We start from the raw sequence: 21,976 nt of genomic DNA, 5'->3' as shown, positions 1-21,976 counted from the left end.
GGATTATCCATTGTTTAAATGTCCCGGTAGTCGAAAAGGAGGCAGAGCTGTTGAGAAATGCTAGGAGCTAACTGGGCGCTAACTGTATCGTTCAAATATATTGAATGTCGCAATGCTGGCAAAGAGAGGAAGTGGCGTAAGATTTGCGCATGCGGGGTACCGATCGGGTTTCCGGTACGGATCGGGTAGCGACAATGCTGCACACTGTGACTCACAGCAATGGTCCCGGGTCAGCCCTGACTTTGTGTTAAACTACTCCTAAAGTAATAATGGTATTTCTAACCAATGACATACCACAACTTTATCCTTTCAACAGCTGCTGAAAGTAAGGGGACCTAGCTGCTATCGGATATTTATATAGAGATCCTCCAGCTTCAAACTGTATTACCCTTCAAGGACCTGCAGTTCAAAAAGCGCCCTCCGACAGCCAAACCCATCTGTTCTCTGATTGGATTGTTACATTTGTGATTGACATGACATTGACCAATCAGATGACAGGAAGAAAAATAGGGTCAAAATTGTACTTGTAACTTGCAGGGGTTTTTGGCTAAGTCCACACACAAATCTTTTTTACACATACAAATCTTTTTTACGCACGCACAAATTCTTTTTACACATACAAATCCTGATTTACAAGTACAAAATATTTATGACCACATTTTGAGCCCATATGATTTGCCTTACGCTATGATTCAGCACAGCAAGGGAGGGGGTGAGTAACTGAAATGTGCTGTTAGCATGCTAGCTGAGCGATGCTACTGTGAACTGAGGAGCTGTTGTCTTGATGTGAGCTTCTACTCAGGGTTTTTTCTTCCAGTTCAGAGCAGAAATGTTTTTGTTAAGAAACTGGCTGTTGTTTTTTTCCCCACAATTTTAATTATAAGCTAGATATATTTCTACTAATGGAATTAGTTTGCTAACAGCAACAGGGATGAGTCAGTGAGTCAGTTGCGCTTGTGAATCATGATTCACGAGTCAGTAAAGTGATTCTCGAGTATTGAACGATTCGTTCACGAATCGAACATCACTAGCTCGTTGCAACATGGCAACTGCCTCAACGCTACCCGAAATTGAGCCTCCCCCACCCTCATTCAGGTCTGGCATTTGGAGCTATCTTGGTTTTCATGTGAAACATGACCCTGATGGTAAGCGCGTCATGGACAAAAGTAAAACAGTATCTCGGATGTGCCACGCAATGCTCAATTGGTGGGAACTAGTGCGTTAGCGCAGTTAGCTTGTTAACGTGTTGACGCTGTCCAGTCTCACGCACGGGGCGATCCGCAGTAACTCGTTAACGGAGATTTGCCACGTTATGGGTTAATGTCATTTTAACAAGATTAACGCTGACAGCACTAGTGGGAACACAACGAATATGACTGCACATTTACACCGACATCATCCTAGTGCAAAGACAAGTGGAAGCAGACAAAAACAACAAGCACGCATGCTACAAACTTTACCCGAGTCATTTAGACAGCCGTTAGCACGTGATTCTCCTTATGGGGACATGATATGTTTAATATGCTGCTGAGAATATACCCCAGAAGAAGCGTATAGTATAGCTTTTATTTTGGAAAGAGCCATTTCTCTGTAATAAACTCTTTTTTTATTATTTTGTTGTTTCAGCAACATTAAATTTAAAAACTGTACTTTTGAGTTAAAATATATATTTATAATTTTAATAAATGACAAATTAAAAAGGCATGAACATTTTTTTGTATCAAAAAAATATCGAACCGTGACATCAAAGTATCGAACCGAACCGAACCGTGAATTTTGTGTATGGTTGCACCCCTAATAAATAGTCCTGCTGTGTCTTTTCCTCAGTCTTTGTCAGAGCATCTGTGAAGACTCACGTGTGTTCATCTCTTAGTTGTTTCTACTGACAGTTTTTCTTTTCATTTCTAGTTTCTTATGTTTTGACTCTTTGCATATTTCCATTTTTAGTCTGTTTAGATATTAAAGTTCAGTTTTATTTAAGTTATTTTGCCACCTGCATTTGAGTTCACACCTCTGCACTCCACTCATTTGTACAGTGACACATATTTACAAGTTTGTGGACTCTACTGGAAGAATGGACACAAAATACTTTGTTCTCAAATTTGGTGTTTCTATGATAGTAACTTAGTTTGGAGATTTTACTGTAGCAAAGTCATGTGTACATATATTAACTCTTGTGTGCATATTATTATCCCTGTGTGTATAATCAGGTTTGCAAATCTGTAAAAACATCTGTGTGCATAGATATTATCAGCTGGAAACGCTTAAAGTTTTGCTTGAAGCACTTAAAATACAGACATGTGATCAAGTTCCAGCTCACCAGCTCTCCAGTTGTCTGTTTTATTACTTGTGACTAGGGCTGGGTATCGTCACTGATTTCTAGAATCGATTCGTTTCCGATTCACAAGGTCCCGAATCGATTCGATCCACGATTCGATTCAATTCGATTCGATTCGATTCACTTAAATTCGATTTAAATCTGGGAAATTTTGACAGTCAGAAATATTATAATTCAGATCAGTACATTTACATATTTTTGTATCTATAAAAAGGAAGCTGACACACGCAAGACTTTATCAAAGGTGTGAGCGTCACAGCAGATGCTTTTGTGTCAAAGTAGCTGAAGATAAAAAACAGAAAAACATGAAGGTGGTTTTCCTGGCCTGGGATTTTATAAAAATATTCTGCAGTACATCAAAAACGAACGAAAACCATTAATCAACATATGAACGTTACCTCTGACATTACAGCGGTTTTATTAGAGACACGGCTAAGCGTTTTGCATTTTGCATAATTTTAAAAAGTTTAAATTTGTTCAGTATTGAACGGCAGAAATTAGGTTTTCTTTTCGGAAGTATGTAAAACGAAAAAAAGGAAAAAACAGCGGCGGACAGCGCTGTAAACAACGGTAGACTTGTGCGTAACAAGCAAGCGAATAATGCAGAAAACAGATTTTTAGACGGGAAACTGTTCTTGAAGTAGGGAGAGAGAGAGAAAGAGAGAGAGAGAGAGAGAGCTGTGCATGAAGTGTAATTTTATCGTGGTGGAAGCAAAACAGTAAAAGTCAGAGTGATTTCATGACGATGTTTATGTTTAGCGTAGTTTGGATCTTCTTTTGCTGCTGGTTCAGTCAATATTGTTTGGAGAGAGATAAAACTAACAGCTTTAGAATCAGCGCAAAAAGGGCGTGAACACAAAGCGCGGACCCGCCGACAGATCAGAATCAGCGAGCTGTCGACTTTCAGCACCGACCGTGTCCGTGCAGTTGTTGTGCCAGAAAGTGATTGCCGTCTGCGGGAGCGCGCAGCCGCTTAAAGCTGCAGCGCCCGTCGGGTGAGAAAGGCGACATCTCACTGATTCTGATCTGCGGGTCCGCGCTGTGTGTTTACGTCCTTGTGCAGAATCCGTGTACCTGCTCTCATTTACTGTTTTGGCTGTTTGGTGCTTGTTGAAATTTTGTGAGGTTTCACCTGAGATTCTGGCGTTTCGGGCAAAATAAATTTATATTAAAAAATCGATTCAGGATTTTAATGAATCGATTTCACGTTATCCAAGCCAGAATCGATTTTAATCGATGAATCGATTATTAAAACCCACCCCTACTTGTGACCTTTGCTGCACTTCTGCTGTGACAGATCCACAAATGAGTGTGGAAGATTTTCTGTAATGGAGGGTTCATTAACCCTGAGCTCTGGATCACAGGCTCAGGCTTTCTGTCACACTCAGAACAAACCACCAGGTGGCGTATTACTCACTCATTTAAGTAAAGGTTAATCAGCTGGTGGTGGTTGTGTCGATAGAAACCAGGCTCTCCTGCTCACAGTTGCAGTGGGAAATAAAACTGCAGCTGGAACATCTGTGTGGCAGATGTGGTGGGGTTCTCCTTCTTCCACTAAAAGGGCCACAATAATAGCCTCATATTTTTCTAACTTACAGAACTTAAAATCAAGGCCACTCTGACAGCAGACAGCACAACCACACCAGCAGGGGGCAGTGTGACACTGACCTGTGATGTGAAGGATTCTGCTGACATAGAATATGAGTTCAGAAAAACCTCATCTGAAAATGAGATCATCTCTTTTAGCTATAAGAGTGCAATCTCTGTCTCTGATGGAGGCATCTACACCTGCAGAGGAAGGAGAAGAAACACAAGTTTAGTCACAACTGAAAGCGATTCAGTCGTCATTCAGGAAACTGATGAGTTGAAATATTTTTTGAGAGTTGAAAAAGGTCTTCTCCCAGTTGTAGAGGAAATCACTATTCACTAATCACCAGCACTTAAACCACTAAATCTGTCACATTATTAATTATTTGGCTCAGTACATCGTTTCACCTTTGTTCAGTCTTCAGATCACTTACAGACACAGAGGAGTTCATGCTGCTGTTTTGTATTTTTAGAGTGATTTAAAAAACAGTTTGTGCTCCTTTCCTGGTTACTGAACCTTTACTCTTAGTTTTTCTTTGCCAGTCTAGTTTTGACTTTGGTGCCACATGAAAACTTTGTATTTCACCATTTATGAATTAATAATCACTTTATGAGAGCAGAGCAGCCTCCAGCTTTGAATCCATCACTGGAGGTTTAACAGCTTTGTTAGCAACAGCTAACTGACGACTCATGGATTATATGTTTATAGATGTATAAATATGGAAAGCAAATAGTGGAATATAAAGATCATTAAATTACCTGGTTTAATTTATTTTTAAAAATGTATTGTTGATTTTCAAGTCAAAATTATCAGTCTGCTAATGATATATTTTAATTTGAACAGCTCCTCCTAAGCTCACTGTGTTCCTGCAACCATCCAAGACTCAGTTAAACAGCAGTGTGATATACAGCGGTGAGACAGTCACTGTCAGATGTGAGATTCAGGGAGGTGAAGGAGCTCAGTGGACGTATGAATGGAGACGAGGCCAGTCAAACACACATTCAGCATCCACAGAATACACAATCAACAAAGTTACTGAGTCTGATGCTGGAGAATACAGCTGCCGGGGCAGACGAGGCTCTTCCTGGACTGAGTGGAGTGATGTCATCGCATTGACTGTATTACGTAAGTTGAACATATTTCTCTCATTTTAATAAAAAAAACCAAAATAACTTCAACAGTACTGTGTGTTTCTTTTTTAGTTTAGTGTCTAAAGCTTTGTACAACAGTGTTTAATGCCATTATAATACCATTCAGTAATCACTCACAGTGAAACATCTGGAATAGAAAAAAATCTTTTTTTTTGTTCCACATGAAAAAATTAAGTAAAATTAAACTTTCCCAGCGTCTTTGCCTGCAAATGCAGAGTTTCCATCACTGTTTCAAAACTGAATGTGAGCTACTGTCCTCCAAATAAACTCAGACAAAACTTTAAATGTTGTTGTTGAAACGCTTTGATTGATTGATTGGTTGATTGATTATACTTTATTCATCCCGAGGGAAATTGGATTAAGGCTGCCAGCCGTGCCAGCGCCGTCTTAACCTTCCGACCATACATACATTACACAAAAACATCACATGGGGAAGACAGGTCAGAGGGGTATAACATGGAAAAAGCACAAAATGAGGAAAGATAAGGAGAAAAAAATAACTCCCCCCAGACTGAGCTCCAACAGGGAGATCAGTTTGAGAACAGAAAAAAACACCTCTGCACATAGCACATGAAAAAACTCTTAATACACCAAAGAAACACATGACAAGCAACAGGGATGGGTAAAGGGTGAGAGACAGCCAATGTAGACAGTACAGCCGGGCCTGCAGCCTATGCGCTGGTCTCCATGATCCACCGTTAGCATCAGAAGGGAATAAGTTTGGAGGGGGAGGGGGGATGAGTGTACATCTGCATGTGTATATATGTCTGTGTGTGTGTGTCCAGAGTTCAGCTGAGACAGTGTCCTTCGCCCTGCCAGGCTAAGTAAACAGTCTTCCAGCCAACCCAGGTGGCCTTGCATAGAATGGGAAGAACGGTTCAAGCTGAACAGATGCTGAACAGATGCAGAACAGATGCTGAACAGATGCTGAACAGATGCTGCCATCAGCTGCTTCTCTGCTGGAACATTTCAGACAATAGCAAAACAAATTCAGGATAAAAAGAAACTCAGCTGTATTACTGTCATGGCCTCTCTAGAAGGCAGAGACCCAACATGAAAAGACATCTATTTTCTCTGAGTCACAATCAGCCACAGAACAAAACGTTTCTATACAGAATAGATGTTTTGATTATTCCACAGATTTATAAACACAACATTAAGACCAAAACACACAGAAGACACAAAGTGAGACAGAAACAGAAAACTCAGGGTTATTGATTGTTGTCATTCACTCTGCTGATTCTAAATATCATCAAATGACCTGTTTTAATTTTTAAATAAAAATTATTACAAATGATAATTATCATTAACAAGAGCAATAAAAACCAGGACAGTTTCAATGATGATTTTCTATAATTCTGCTAATGATATATTTTTATTTGAACAGCTCCTCCTAAGCCCACTGTGACCCTGCAGCCATCCTGGACTCAGATATACAGAGGTGAGACAGTCACTGTCAGATGTGAGATTCAGGGAGGTGAAGGAGCTCAGTGGACATATGGATGGAGACGAGGCCAGTTAAAATTAAATGAAACGTCCAGAGAATACAGAATCAGCAGAGCTACTGAGTCTGATGGTGGAGGATACAGATGCCGGTGCAGAAGAAGCTCTTCCTGGACAGAGTGGAGTGATTTCACAGCATTGACTGTATCATGTAAGTTGAACATATTTCTTTCATTCATTTTAATTTATATTGCATGTTTTATCCAAAAAGACAAACAAATATTGTCTTTTAACAGAACTTTAGGTTTTGTTTTAGTTTAGTATCAAAAGTAGCGTACAACAGCTTTTAATGTAATTATAAAAATATACAGTAATAACTGACAGTGATATTCAGAAAGTTTGATGAAAAATGAAAAAAACAAATGTAATTATCGCAGTTTTCTTCACTTCAGTTGTTGCACATGTGGAGTTTTCATCACTGCAGCTCAGTGTCATGATGCAGTTCTTTTGTTTTAGCATTTTTCTTTTTTCTAATTCCTCAAAGTTTTAATTTGACTACAATTTGGCCTCATTTTAGGAGAGACTGCGTTAACCTTTCTCTAACTGCGGGTATGTTTACTCATAGCAGGAAACAGCAGTTAACTGACAACTCAAGGATTGTATGTTCATAAATGTATAAATATGTAAATGGAAAGATGTAGAACTACTGTACGTACATAGTGGAATAAAAAGATCAGAAAATTACCTGGTTTGATTTATTTAATCAAAACAAAACTTTTTATTGTTGATTTACAAATCAAATTATGAGTCTGCTAATGATATATTATTATTATACAGGGTGGGCCATTTATATGGATACACCGTAATAAAATGGGAATGGTTGGTGATATTAAAGTCCTGTTTGTAGCACATTAGTATATGTGAGGGGGCAAACTCCTCAAGATGGTGGTGACCATGGTGGCCATTTAGAAGTCGGCCATCTTGGATACAACTTTTTGTTTTCAATAGGAAGAGGGCCATGTGACACATCAAACTTATTGGTAATGTCACAAGAAAAACAATGGTGTGCTTGGTTTCAACGTAACTTTATTCTTTCATGAGTTATTTACAAGTTTCTGACCACTTATAAAATGTGTTCAATGTGCTGCCCATTGTGTTGGATTGTCAATGCAACCCTCTTCTCCCACTCTTCACACACTGATAGCAACACCGCAGGAGAAATGCCAGTACAGGCATCCAGTATCCGTAGTTTCAGGTGCTGCACATCTCGTATCTTCACACCATAGACAATTGCCTTCAGATGACCCCAAAGATAAAGGTCTAAGGGGGTCAGATCGGGAGACCTTGGGGGCCATTCAACTGGCCCATGACGACCAATCCACTTTCCAGGAAACTGTTCATCTAGGAATGCTCGGAACTGGCACCCATAATGTGGTGGTGCACCATCTTGCTGGAAAAACTCAGGGAACGTGCCAGCTTCAGTGCATAAAGAGGGAAACACATCATCATGTAGCAATTTCAAATATCCAGTGGCCTTGAGGTTTCCATTGATGAAGAATGGACCCACTATCGTTGTACCCCATATACCACACCAAATACCAAGATGTGCAGCACCTGAAACTACGGATACTGGATGCCTGTGCTGGCATTTCTCCTGCGGTGTTGCTATCAGTGTGTGAAGAGTGGGAGAAGAGGGTTGCATTGACAATCCAACACAATGGGCAGCACATTGAACACATTTTATAAGTGGTCAGAAACTTGTAAATAACTCATGAAAGAATAAAGTTACGTTGAAACCAAGCACACCATTGTTTTTCTTGTGACATTACCAGTAAGTTTGATATGCCACATGGCCCTCTTCCTATTGAAAAAACAAAAGTTGTATCCAAGATGGCCGACTTCTAAATGGCCACCATGGTCACCACCCATCTTGAGGAGTTTGCCCCCTCACATATACTAATGTGCCACAAACAGGACTTTAATATCACCAACCATTCCCATTTTATTACGGTGTATCCATATAAATGGCCCACCCTGTATTTTTATTTGAACAGCTCCTCCTAAGCCCACTGTGTTCCTGCAACACAACTGGCCTCAGATAAACAGCAGTGAGATAAACAGCGGTGAGACAGTCACTGTGAGATGTGAGATTCATGGAGGTGAAGCTCAGTGGACGTATGAATGGAGACCAGACAAGTTAAACACACCTCCAACATCCAGTGAAGACAGAATCATCACAGTTACTGAGTCTGATGGTGGAGTATACAGCTGCCGGGGTAAAAGAAGCTCTTCCTGGACAGAGTGGAGTGACATCATCACACTGAATGTAAAACGTAAGTTGGAGATATTTCACTCACACTATGTGTTTTAATTTATTTTCCAGAATGTTTCATTAAAAAAGACAAAAAAAAATTTGTCTTTCAACAACACTGAAGGCTTTTTTCTTTATTATCAAAGTAATAAAAAAGTATTGATGTACTTATAAAAATAAACATTAATCACTCAAAATGAAACATCTGAAGAATGAAAAATATTTTGTTAGTATGAAGAAAAAATTAAATACAAATGTAATTTTCCCAGTTTCTTCACCTCAGTAGCTTCACATGTGCAGCTACTGAGATCAGTTCATTTGTTTTTAGCATTTTTGAAGTTAATTCATTGAAGTTTCAGGTTTGACTGTAATTTGGCCTCATTTTATTAGAGACTGGTCTGCTACATTAGCCTTTCTCATTAGAGGTTACACTTAGATTGATTCCACTAACTGATGTTCATGACATGAATTTATTTATTAATTTTAAATAAATGACAAATAATGGTTTTGTTAAACGTCAGAACACAATTTCTTAAAGACCTGCTTCATAAGGTTTTTATAAGTTATACATTTTGCTGGGCCCAGCCTGCTTCATGTTTTTAACTGTTTCCTGTCACACGTTTACATTTATGATTATTTTACAAAGTCTCAGCATGAAGACACTGCTTAAAAAATAATTTATATCAAATGTTGTAGAAAACAAATGGTGGCAAATCTACTGCTGTGTACACTAGAAGGGGCTCAGTCTCATTTATGCTTCTTCTTGGACAGATAATTGAGACACATGCTGCATGTTTTCATGTTCATGATAATGACACACATACGCAGTACTTGCACTTAGACCATGTGACCTATGATGATTTCTCTTAATGACTGTCTGTGTGAGGTTCAAACTAAATGTCAGCTAATGTCCTCCAGCTACACTCAGACAAAACTGTAACGCTGTCATTGAATCTCCTGAACACATGCTGCCACCAGCTGATCTCTCCTGGAAGATTTCAAGACAGCAACGACAACAAAAAATCAGAAGTGAAAGAAAAATACATTTTTGTCTCCTTATCACAAGACAAAAGCAGTGATGTGTTTATCTTTTTAGGAAATAATTTAAAAATAAGAATAAAAAAAGTTTTACCATTTAAAGACAAAGACACTATTCACATGTCTTATTTCCTCACACCTGGATTCAGAGGAACCACAGAGACCACGTTAATATTGCAAACCATGCCAATCCTAAAAATATAACACTGTGTAGACATGGATAAATATTCTGCTTAGATATACTGTTTTTTCATTTTTTTAAATTTTGTACAAGACCAATGACATGTGTACAAACCATTTATTACATTTTTATATTGTTCTTATCAATAAAATGGTGTAGAAGAAATTTTTACTGCTTAAAGGTTTGTAATTATGCTATTAAATAGTGGTGAATATAACCTAAATAATTCTTTGGATATACATTTTTAAACAAAGTAAAGCCAATTAAAATATGTCTCTGTGCTGAGACCTGGTGGAACTAAAAAGGTTTTAATTCTATCAGCTGACTGAAAGCTCTCACCACCTGCAACAGTCACAGGCAGCTTCCTGCAGGAACCTGGTTACAGCAGAGGTCTTGCATCAATTTTAACCCTTTTATATGCCAACACCTCACTGCTGATATTTATGGCAGCTCTGAACTATAATTATTTATGGTGGATCTGTCTCCTCCTGTGCTTGTTTATCATCCCCTCAAGTTAAACAAGGATTTTATTTCCACCCTTTTCTTCGCAATCATATAAAGATTTGACTGCATTCTAACTCTTTGGGATTTTAATTATTTAATAATAATGTTTGCTGCCCATCAAACTCCTAAAAACCACCCTTCCAACAGATGACACCAGGTTAAAAGGAGTTTTACAGTCTCTGTAAAAGTTTTGCTAGACTGCCTTGATGACATAAAATCATGGTCGGCAATACATTTTTTTTGAATGTAAATGATGAAAAAGCAGAGTTTGTATTATTTGAACCTTCTGACCCTCGTTTTGCTCTTAAGTGTAACCTTGTTCCTCTGAAAAAGTTCAGAACTCCCTTTGTAAAAACTCTGCAGGTGATCTTTGATGACAGTTTCTCATTTGAGAAATAAATAAATTCTGTTGTAAAAGCCAGACTCTGCCTCCTGAGGGCCTTTGCTAAAATGAAGGACGTTCTGTCATCTGCTCACTTTGAGAAAGTAATTCATGCATTTATTTCATCCAAGCTAGTGTGATATGCTTTATTTTGGTAGCAGCCAGGCTCTAATGATTGTTTAACTGCTTGTTTTTAAGTCTCTGAATGGATTCACTCCCTCAGAGCTCTCTGATCGTTTAACTAAACAAACTCCAAACAGAACTCTAAGGTCAGCTGATAAGTTGCTTCTGATCATGAAAATAGGAAGGGAGAGGCAGATTTTCTTCTTTGTTGAAAAAACAAAACAAAACTAACGCTATGAAACATAAACATTTAAAAGTACCGTGTGAAGCAAACATTATTTTGTGGTGATAGGTTAATAATTTTCATTAAAAACTAGTTACATGTTCTACTTTTTCCTAGGCCCTGTCAGTCACAGGCTCTTAGACTCGTCATCACTTTTCTTCCTCTTACGGTGCCCCTGCCTAGATTACTGCAACAGTCTCAGCAAACAATCAGCTGAATGACTGCAGACCAAACAGATTTAAGCTGCCAGGCTTTTAACTCAAACACATCACATCGGCTCACAGCACTCCCATTTTTTATACTGGCTCCCAGCTTCATCAGTGTTCTGGTTATCCACGCTGATTTTAACCTCAAAGTAAAAGTAAAGCAGAAAAATCTGTGAGTCTTGGAATATAAATAAAATATAACTTTACAAAGTAAATTCTAATACATTTAATATTAAAATGTTGTGTTACAGTGTGAAAGCTAAAAATTGTTTTATTGTGATTTTGTTTTGATGTTCAGTCTTCAAACTGTCTGTGAATCAGTTGTTTTGTAGTCACTGTACTCTGGTGTTATGAACAGCAGAGTTTTTATGTTTCTCTTCTTCTAACTGGATCATTCTTATGTGAACAGTTCCCAATAAGCCCACTGTGACCCTGCAGCCATCCTGGACTCAGATATACAGCGGTGAGACAGTCACTGTCAGATGTGAGATTCAGGGAGGTGAAGGAGCTCAGTGGACGTATGAATGGAGACCAGCCAAGATAAACACACCTCCAACATCCAATGAATACAGAATCATCACAGTTACTGAGTCTGACAGTGGAGGATACAGCTGCCGGGGCAGAAGGGGGTATTTGTTAACACAGTGGAGTAATAACATCACACTGACTGTATCATGTAAGTTGGAGATGTTTCATCCAGGTTATCTGTTTTATCAAAATAAGTGAAAACACTTGTTTTTCTTACAGCTTTATAGCTGTTTCTTTCATGCTTTTGAATAAAAACCATCACTGTCAAAGACTGGGTTTAGTGGATGAGGCAGAGGTCTGTGGAAACTGCTGACGGGTGGGCAGCCAGGCAAGCAGTAGTGGTTTTTGATACGGCTGACATGGGCGGTTACCCAGGGTGGCAATGTGGTGGGGGGCAAAAAACCCCAATTTGCTCGTACTCATGCTGCCCCGACATCATGCCAGCGCATATTGGGAATGGAATAGGCACCGATCCGTTTTCTATCGCCCATTTGCTGGGAGTAAGGGCGCCCTCCGTTTGCGAGGTGCGCCTGCTGCTTGCGGCACAGGGAGGAGAGGGCGGGGCGGCGGGGGATTTTCTGGCTGGCTGGAGCGGCATCTAATAACCAACTCACAAAATAAAACAAAATAAAAACAAACCAACAAACACGAAAACAGCAGACATTATGATACAGACTTATAATTTGCAACGATGTTTTTTCGAAATTCATACGCGAAAAGTGAGCGCGAGAGCCCTCGGTGCGCCTGCTCGCTGCTGAAGTCAAAGTAAACTTTATTGTCATCTCCGCTACATGCAGTCCAGTATATAGAGAGACGAGACGACGAGGCTCCAGTTACAGCAGTGCAAGTAAACAAACAATAAATATAAGAAGAGTAAGAAAATAAATATACACTTTAGGACTAGGGGTAAAGGGATCAATAACAATTTAAAATTTATAATTTACAGTTTGATGATTTAAAGTCTCACACACAACCCGTCGAAAGGGGAGGGGCCCCGGCTACTTCCAAATAGAAAACATTTCATTCATAATGTTGTAAATCCAAGCCAATTATGTATTCATGATTTGAATCCTGGGTTGTGTGAAATCCCAGAAATAAATCCTAGACAAAGCAAGTCTGTGAACTAAGGTGTAGTTTATTAGGTTATGTTGTGGTGAACCTCGGGTTGGGGGATTTGTGTTCATACTGGAGTGCAAAATTAAAACCAATGGAAGATGGACAAGAAAAGTTCAAAGCCATCAGGTGCTCAGTTTAGAAAAAAGAGAAAAGAAAAGGAGGAGAAACGAGCAAAAGATACAGGAAGCAGATGTGTCATTGGATAATGGCAGGTCATCCTGAAACAATCAGAATCAGAATACTTTATTAATCCCTAAGGAAATTATGCGGGTTACAGTTGCTCCAAGAAGAAATTCTAAAACAGTAACAGACTAAACTCCAAACAATACATTATATTACAGATTTTACCAGGGGTGTTTTTAGCCCATTTTTGGGGGTGCTTCAGCTAAAAAGAAACATGGTCTGACTCCTTCCTAACCATATAAAGAGTTAGGTATATATAAAGAGTTAGGAAGCACCCCCAAAATGAATCAAAGCACCCCCAAAGGTTTCTTACTTTTTTGACAATATTTGCTGTTTGTGTGACACACTACTAAAAATATAAAAACCATACACTACTTGGTTGCGACGTAATAGTTTAACAACAAAAGTACAGATATCTCCCCCCCCCCATCCAAAATGGTTTGTTCCAGCTCACCTGTCCCCTACTATGGCTCTAGCGCCCTTTCTGCCAGAGCGATGGTAGAGATGGTTTGCTACCCTTCAGTCCGTCCTACTCTGTAGTAAAATCAGCGACATTTGACCGTCCTGTTGCTCCCATTGATATTTATACAGCCTATTTAAAATCTAAAACTTAAAATTGTCTGTAGCCTACTGTTGTTACCACTGTCCTGTTTGAAATGGAACGAGAGAAGCTGGTTATTTTGTCGTATTTGCATGTGCCGATATTAAACCCAAGGTACTAACTAGCTAACTGACTGGATGCCCATTAACCTTATAACTCTTGTTGTCTGTGTGTGTGTGTGTTTGTGTACAGAGAGACAGCCAGGTTCATAATGGATATAAGGAAGTTTTTTCAAAAAAAGGAGCCACATTCAGGTTAAAGTGTAAAATCAAATGATCCATCAATAAAGGATAATGTTGGATCAGTGTTTCAATATTTATATCTTTTATTAGATGTTCATGTGGTTTGGTTATTTGCCTTTTGGTTGAAAGTACACTGAGAGGATGTTTTTATTAGTGATCTTAATAGTATTTTTTCATATTAATGTCATTTTTTCATCTAATTGAATACAATCTATTTGTGTATGATTGTCAGTCCAAAGAGGGAGAGAGGAAAGAGGGGAACGTGAGGAGAAAGTACAAGGTCAGGAAGAACCAGGTAAGAAAACAGACAGGGAACAGTGACAGGCAAAACAGAAACTGTTAAACTGACAAAGAGAAAAAATCTGATTTTACTCACACAATCTGGAAGTTGTGCTCTCCCTATATTAAAGCTACTATACAGAATCTGCAAAACAAACTGGGTTGAAACAGTTTTTGAGCCTCTTTAACAACATTCCAACATAACATTATCATTGATTGGGGAGATTAAAATTAATGATATATTTTTATGTGGTTCAGCCACAACTCTACTAAAACCTCAGCCAGTAATAGGTAGGCCAACTTTTGGACTGTCCAGTTGTCTGTATGACTGCTGCAGTACGTGCACCACATTTGCGCACATCAGAAAGTGCCAAACGGTGCCTTGGTGGAGTGAGGAGCTGTAAAGAGAAGCAGATGCTCTGTTTATATTCTAAAAATGTTTTAAGCTAGCTTGTTTCAAAGATTCTGTACAGCAGCTTTAAATGTTTTCCAAAAGCACACATACACTTATCAGTGTTTCTCAAACTTTTTACAGTGTGTACCACCTGAGAAAATGTCAAGCTCACAATGTCTAGCATGAAACTCATAAATCTTACAACAAAAAATTCCAATCTGTTACTAAAATGAAAAGTCGCACTAAAAAGTAAGCGCATTAAATCAGAATGAGCAGCCTAAGAACGTAAAAATGTAGCAGGCTGGCATTGAAACAAGAAGAAAAGGGAAGACAATGCTTAGGATATTTGAAATATGAATTTAGCATAATTTATGTATTTTAATTCAAAGCTTTGTACTTTTTTTGATCAAATTGTACAGGGACTGACAGAGACAGGGAAGAAGTCTCATCTTGACAAGTAAAGTTTATGTTGCCTGGCTGGGCAGCTCTCTGGGTGCTCAGCACCCCCAAAGCTCTGATCCTAGAATCGCCCCTGGATTTTACACATTTAAGAAATAGCACTAATATATGCAGATCACTCAATTATAAATATCAAGGATTAACAGAGGGGATTATAAATAAATATCAAGAAAATTGACAAGAATATTACAGAGTAGAAAAGAGCGTGTGTAAAAAGGGTGTAACTATTGCAGTGTTCACACTGTGTTAGATGGAGGAGTTGTACAGGGAGATGGCCACAGGTAGGAGTGATTTTCTGTGTCGGTCAGTGGTGCTTTTTGGTAATCTCAGTCTCTCACTGAACGTGCTCCTGTGACTACCCAGCATGTCATGGAGTGGGTGGGAGGCATTATCCAACATTGTCTTTATCTTGGACAACACCTGCCTCTCACACACCACGCTAACGGAGTCCAGCTTCATCCCCACAACATTACTGGCCTTGTGGATCAGTTAATTTAGTCTGTTGGCATCTGTGACCCTCAACCTGCTGCCCCAGCATGCAACAGCATAGAGGATAGCACTGACCAAAACAGAGATACAACAAGATATCAATAAGTCGTGATAGTGAAAACGTCTGTTTACGTTTGTTAGTCACTTAGCTATGATAGTAAACAGTAGACACTGATGTAGCTTACTGAATCTTTTGGACTGTGTTCAGCACAATATTAATTAGTCATTGTCAATTGTTGATTTGTCCTGTTCTCATTGTATGACGAATTGTGATGGCTGTTTGGTAGCCGTTTGCATACTATGCATACTCTCTTTGTGTGTGCTCGCCCAGGGCACCAGACAGGCTAGGAATGCCACTGCAGGCAAGTGAGGAAGAGGCTCCAAGGGGGGCAGCGGTGGTGGTGAATAGGGGGGTAATGATCCAAGGTGGCAGGCGTCTAAGTGGAGGTGAATGATGGCAGGGCTGGACTGGGACAAAAAATCGGCCCGGGCATTTTGACTAGAGACCGGCCCACCAGGATAGAGATTGAAAATGTGACGTCATTCAGGGGTAAAACCGCAAAGGATTCTGGGAACTTGAGGCAAGAGGTACTAGCGCACGCAGGCTTTCAATTGAACTCAGTTACACAGCCATAAAAAGAAACCCAAAAAATGGCAAGAAGCTGTTGTATTATTAACTGCAATAGCCGGTCGCATGACAGCCACGGGAAGCCGATGGGTAAAGAGATCGTTTTTTTTAATCGGATTACGTCGTTGAAGAGAAATTTTTTAAGCCATGTTTCTGAAGTAAGAGCCGACGGATGGTCTGGATATACCAAATATAACGTCTCAGAACACTCCAGCTCACATGTTAGTCTGCTCCAAGCATTCCCACAAAGGTCAGTGTTTTGTAGTAGTTAATACGTCACTTTTCTTAACATAATTGGTGATATAGGTTGCAAGCAAGTCTGGCGCTGAACAGAAATTGTTGCGCTATGCTCCTTTATTTATTGTGCATAAATAGTGAATTGTCCTGACACAATATTGCGTTTCGCTTCTGTTATTACCACGGTACATTGACAAAAACATATACTTTTATTCACAGGATAAAACAGTTGTTTTGTATCACTAATTGTCCAGTGCGATTACAACATACAATATTATTGTCACTGCTACATTTCTGTAATGCCTACCAGAAATTATTTCTACTACTAATTAATTACCGTGAGCTCAAAGGTTATATTAATAAACGGTTAACGAATGTGTATTTATGAAGACGAATTGTGAGACTGGTAAACTTACGATACGTACGATGGTCTTTCGTTCTACACGGTGCATTTCAAGGTCCTGTACCCATCCGTCGGTAAACTGTACCTGGCCTTGTTGCAGTGACCTGAAGTTACTAAAAACTTCATGAGTGTATGCACTCACTCCAAGAACCGTATAATTATAAATCTGAGCGTGGTGAAAGTTGGGCAGCACGCTAACATCTTTTGTCCACTCTGTGTGCTCGTAAGGGTCTGACCCTTTCACTCCTTTGATTTGTTCCTCGTCTCTTTTCTTTGCCTTTTCGTCGAGTCTGTCTTTGTACGGTCCGGCATTGTTCTCCTTCGTTTTGTACATTCCTTTTTTGGGGGGCAAAGAAAAACCAAGAAGGTATTGGAACCGGAGAATGAACGTTTTGCGGTGCTGCAAATGCTTGCATTTGATGCGGTACTTGGATTGTTTTGCCTCGAGTTCCCGGCATTCAATGCGCGAAAGTCACGTGATCTGTCAATCGCTATAGGAAAAACCTTAAATTAAGACCAAGAACACTAGAGGTGAGACATGATCATTAATTAATATTAAAATTAATAAATGACAGATTTAGTGATATTTTCATAAACACCTTTCCTTTTTTTGTTCTCCATTTTCTTTAGTTCGTCTATTGCTAAACAAGGGGGAGGGTGCATCCGGCCTCCTCGGCTGTAATTGGTCCAGCCCAGAGTCGATCATGACCAATCCAACACCTTTCATTATATACACCCTTCCTAAAAAAAAAAAAAAAAAAAAAATATCCATCGGCCCATAAAAACAAAAAAATCGCCAGCGGCCCACCGGGCAAATGCGGTATGCCCGATGGCCAGTCCAGCTCTGAATGATGGCATGAAAACGAATCTTGAAGCAGGAAGGAACTGGAAACTAGTGGAAAATCTGTTAGCATACAAATCTTATTTTCCTAGAAAGGATCCTAGCAGACCTGGCCTGGTTACCCCACTGAGGAGCTGCAGTCATGTTAATGTGACCAAGTGGTTAGATAAAAAAAAAAGCGGGGTTAGATAAAAAAAATAAAATAAAATGACAACGCCACCTAGGGGAATTTCACCGCCAGGAAATATAAAATCGTTTGGGAATAAAAGGTAATACAAAAAAAAAAAAAAAAAAAAAAAAAAAAAAAAAAAAAAAAAAAAAAAAAAAAAAAAAAAAAAACACAACACACACACAGCGTTTGCACAGGTTCAGGGATGCACACTGAGGCCGGCTCAAATATTAACACAATTTAATTTATTAGTATAAAATAAGATAAAACATCAACAATGACAGAGCGCTGAATGTAGTATCATTTAAAACTGTGTCCCAAATTACAATAATAAACACAGAACTGGGACTTACCAGCAGCGGTGGACCAAAAAGAAAACCACAAAAAAAAAAAAAAAAAAAAACCAAACACAAAAAACAAAAACAAAAAAAACAAACAAACAACCCCCCCCACACACACACACACACACACTACAGTCTATTCACCCAGTGCTGTACAACAAAGGAAGTGTGGAAAACGACTCGCCACCTGAGGTCCCACGGCCGCTGGAAGATCCTCAGTTCACTGAAATAAAAGCACAAGACATTAAAAGAATAAAACATGGGACACCAAATAACAGGCTCTCTATATAATAAAAACAATAAAAGAAAAACTTAAATTTTTACAAAATCACACACACACACACACACACACACACCCACCCACACACACACACCAGATCGGAAATACTTGCACTCCGCGAGTCAACCCACAGCTGGTGCTGGTTACGATGGTCCACAGTCTGGCTCAGTCTCGTGCAGCTCCCCACAAACCGGGAGCAACCAGCGGAGGCAGTATCAGTTTCTTAGCACCAGCCTGATATGCAGCTGAGGATCGCCCTAGCCAGCCACGGAAGCTGGAGTGCAAACAATAGTCCAGAAGGGGCTCTCAGTAAAACCCAAAGCCCCAAGGAGGTGAGGCGAGGCAAAACAGCAGGAGCAAAACAAGACAGCCAACAGAACGGAACACAAGACAAAACAAGACCGCAGCTCCACTGCGGAGGAGCCCTGAAACAGCAACTAGGCAGGCGTCTCAACTCTTCATTTAAAATCAGGCGATTGGTCACAGAGGGTACGAGGGCAAATATAACCTTAATATCCTTAAATTTACAAATACTAGAAGCTATAATATAAGCGGCTTACCCCAAGACCGGAGGCACTATACTGCACGGTGGACATAATTCAAACGCTTCTCTCCACCACGGCTGGAGTAAAAGGAAAAGAGAAACAGCCGCGCTACAACGGGCCGCAGAAATATTACTACTAGTTCCACTACTTCTGAGAGAAATCAGAGGTCAAACGGAAGCCTACCTGTAGCTGTCACAATCCGATTGTTTCGGTAAATTAATCCGTAACAATAGGCCAGCATTTACTGCTGTGTTGCGCCAGAAGCATGGGAGGAGTAAACCAGGAGAACACCGGCTTAACTTTATACGGACTGACGCCACCCTGCAATCAATATGTAGGTGGGTTCCCAATTAACCTAGTTGCGTAGCCGAGAGCGCGTGCAGGAGAGAGCGAGCGAGGGAGAGAGAGAAAAAGAAAAAGGCGAGTAGCCCATCTGGCTACATTAACTATCCATTAACATTTGGCTCACATCCACCGAGGTCTTCAAGGTCAACTTTATGACTAAATAAAAATCCTTATAACACAGAAACTATGATTCTTACAAAGGTGCTGTGTCTTGTCAACATATAGAAAGTATTGTATAAAGATTCAAAATATTATGTTACGTTTGACCTCTGACCTCACTTTTACATTTCACATCTGCCTTTCTTGCCATGTTGAAATTAATCTGCCTTTGGACTTATTTTTACTGCACTACAAACTTCTCACAGTACAAATAAAACAAAATAAATACACAGAAAATACAGAAAATACTGTCAACAGAGTGAGCTGCTTTAGCAGAGGTTTGTGCTCTCAGAGTGCTTCTTTTATACTTTATTAATAATTAATTATTATTTGTTGTTACAGTAACTGGACACAGTTCATCTCCTGTGTGGTTGATGGTTGGACTGGTTTGTGGAGTCTCTCTCATTATTATTCTCCTGCTCTTGTTGTATCGCTGCAGACAGTCCAAGTGTAAGAGCCTCTTCTTTTCATGCTGTATTAGAGAGTTTATTTACTACATACACTTTAATTATTCACACATATACATGTATTCTGATCTCATGACACTAAATATCAGTGGAACAATTTATACATGACAAACATGTGTAATAACATTTGTCTCTTTCACAGATTCCTGCTTCACCAGGTTGGTAAAATACTTTTTATTATTATTTTAAACAAACATCAGTTACTTTTGAGTTTATTGTATTTATTTCATGTTTTAGGTCGATCCAGTCTGAGAGTCACAGTCCGGGCTCCTCCACAAATCATGGAGTCAACCAGGATGAAACTCATGTGTACGACTCTCCCCATCCTGGTCAGTATTTAAACCATTTAAATAATCTTATCATTATTAATATTGACTTAAGTCATTAAGTCTTCATTAACACAAACAGTTCTTAGGTTCAGTGTGATCATGTCATGGCTGTGTGAAGGTAGGCAGGAATGGTGGACCCAAGAGCAGGACTCACAGAGGCAGAAGTAAACTCAAAAACACTCAGCTTTATTGCTGGATTGCAACAGAACAGAAAACGAACTAAACTGAGAACGCAAAATAAACTAAACAGTGAGGCGAGCTAGCAAACAGAACACACAGTGTAAAATGAGGGACGACGCGACGACGAGCAGGAGAAGACACGGACACTAAATACAAGAGGTGAACAGGACTCAGGGGAAACAGCTGGGAGACACGGCTGACACTGATTACACAGACGAGACAGAGGAGCCCACAACACTGAAAACACTGACATGAGACACAGACCTTCAAAGTAAAACAGGAAACTCAACACACATGCAGAGACAGACTCAAAACTGACTGAACAGGAACAGAGGGAGCACAGAACAGAAACCTAACAAATAGCAAATCATAACAAAAGACATAACCAGAATAAACAAGAACATAAGATAATATAAACAAACACAAAACACTGAGTCATCAGACCCAGGACCCTGACAGATCAGCAGTTTTTCAAAGAAAGTTTATCAAAATCCAGTTGGACAAACATCCAAACATCAAACTGACACATGCACATAAAATGAGAAAAAAACAAAAAAAAAAAAACAAAAAAAAACAGGATTTTACAACCTGATTGTATTTTTAACTCAACTGAAAAAATCCACAATGTTATTGTTTCATATCATATCAACACAAACAGTAACAACATTATGGGTTCATGGTCTGAAAACATCTCATAGTCCTGGTTTTTAACTTAAACAGAATTATATAAACTCTCCTTTAGGTTTTTATTAAAATGTGTAGGAGCCATAATTAAATGTATTGAATTTTGATGATCACTGGGTTTTCATTTGTTTGGTTGCTATGGTGATGTGTAACGGGAGTCACGTGGGTGCGAGCGGTGACATTAAGAGGGCGTTGTCAGTCTGTCATTCACTGGTTTGATTTTGACAGAGAGGAGGGCTGGGTAGCCGTAGTTTTTGTTGACCGCTGCACAACGAGTTTCCCCTTGTTGCATTAGAGCCTGTGATGTTTTAAGAGTCTGAATCGCGAGCCGATCACATTACTCTGTAAACTCTCAAAGCACTTTAATAAACAAGTAAGCAATTCCACCTCTCGCATTATTGCGTAAAGTTGACAGCGCGTCAGGCAAATAGGCAGGCTCCATCCCCGGCCTCTAGCGACTGTGGAAGTCGCTACAAAATGATTAATGTGACTCTGGCTTGTCTTCTTTTAGGTACCAATAACCTCTATGAATCTGTTAGGCACGTGGAAGACAACAGAAATGGTACAGTATATGTGTTGAAAAGCACAG

General features: G+C 39.4%; 2 protein-coding genes across 2 annotated transcripts in view; both read left to right on the top strand.

Moving 5' to 3' along the window:
* LOC116311487 (basement membrane-specific heparan sulfate proteoglycan core protein-like) overlaps nucleotides 1-21,976 on the top strand; it is a 681,374-nt gene that overhangs the window by 470,295 nt on the left and 189,103 nt on the right. The window lies entirely within an intron of this gene.
* Nucleotides 1-21,976, top strand: part of LOC120439052 (basement membrane-specific heparan sulfate proteoglycan core protein-like) — a 35,383-nt gene that overhangs the window by 6,263 nt on the left and 7,144 nt on the right. Inside the window, exons 3-10 of the mRNA XM_039609736.1 lie at nucleotides 4,770-5,051; nucleotides 6,465-6,731; nucleotides 8,575-8,853; nucleotides 11,898-12,164; nucleotides 20,070-20,177; nucleotides 20,337-20,352; nucleotides 20,432-20,523; nucleotides 21,899-21,949. Coding sequence (XP_039465670.1) covers nucleotides 4,770-5,051; nucleotides 6,465-6,731; nucleotides 8,575-8,853; nucleotides 11,898-12,164; nucleotides 20,070-20,177; nucleotides 20,337-20,352; nucleotides 20,432-20,523; nucleotides 21,899-21,949 — 1,362 coding nt within the window. The remainder of the gene's footprint in view (nucleotides 1-4,769; nucleotides 5,052-6,464; nucleotides 6,732-8,574; nucleotides 8,854-11,897; nucleotides 12,165-20,069; nucleotides 20,178-20,336; nucleotides 20,353-20,431; nucleotides 20,524-21,898; nucleotides 21,950-21,976) is intronic.

The sequence above is a fragment of the Oreochromis aureus genome, linkage group 3, assembly GCF_013358895.1.
Source record: "Oreochromis aureus strain Israel breed Guangdong linkage group 3, ZZ_aureus, whole genome shotgun sequence".
In the NCBI taxonomy this organism is placed as follows: Eukaryota; Metazoa; Chordata; class Actinopteri; order Cichliformes; family Cichlidae; genus Oreochromis; species Oreochromis aureus.
The sequence above is the reverse complement of the archived record's forward strand: the minus strand, read 5'-3'. Positions and strand labels throughout refer to the sequence as shown.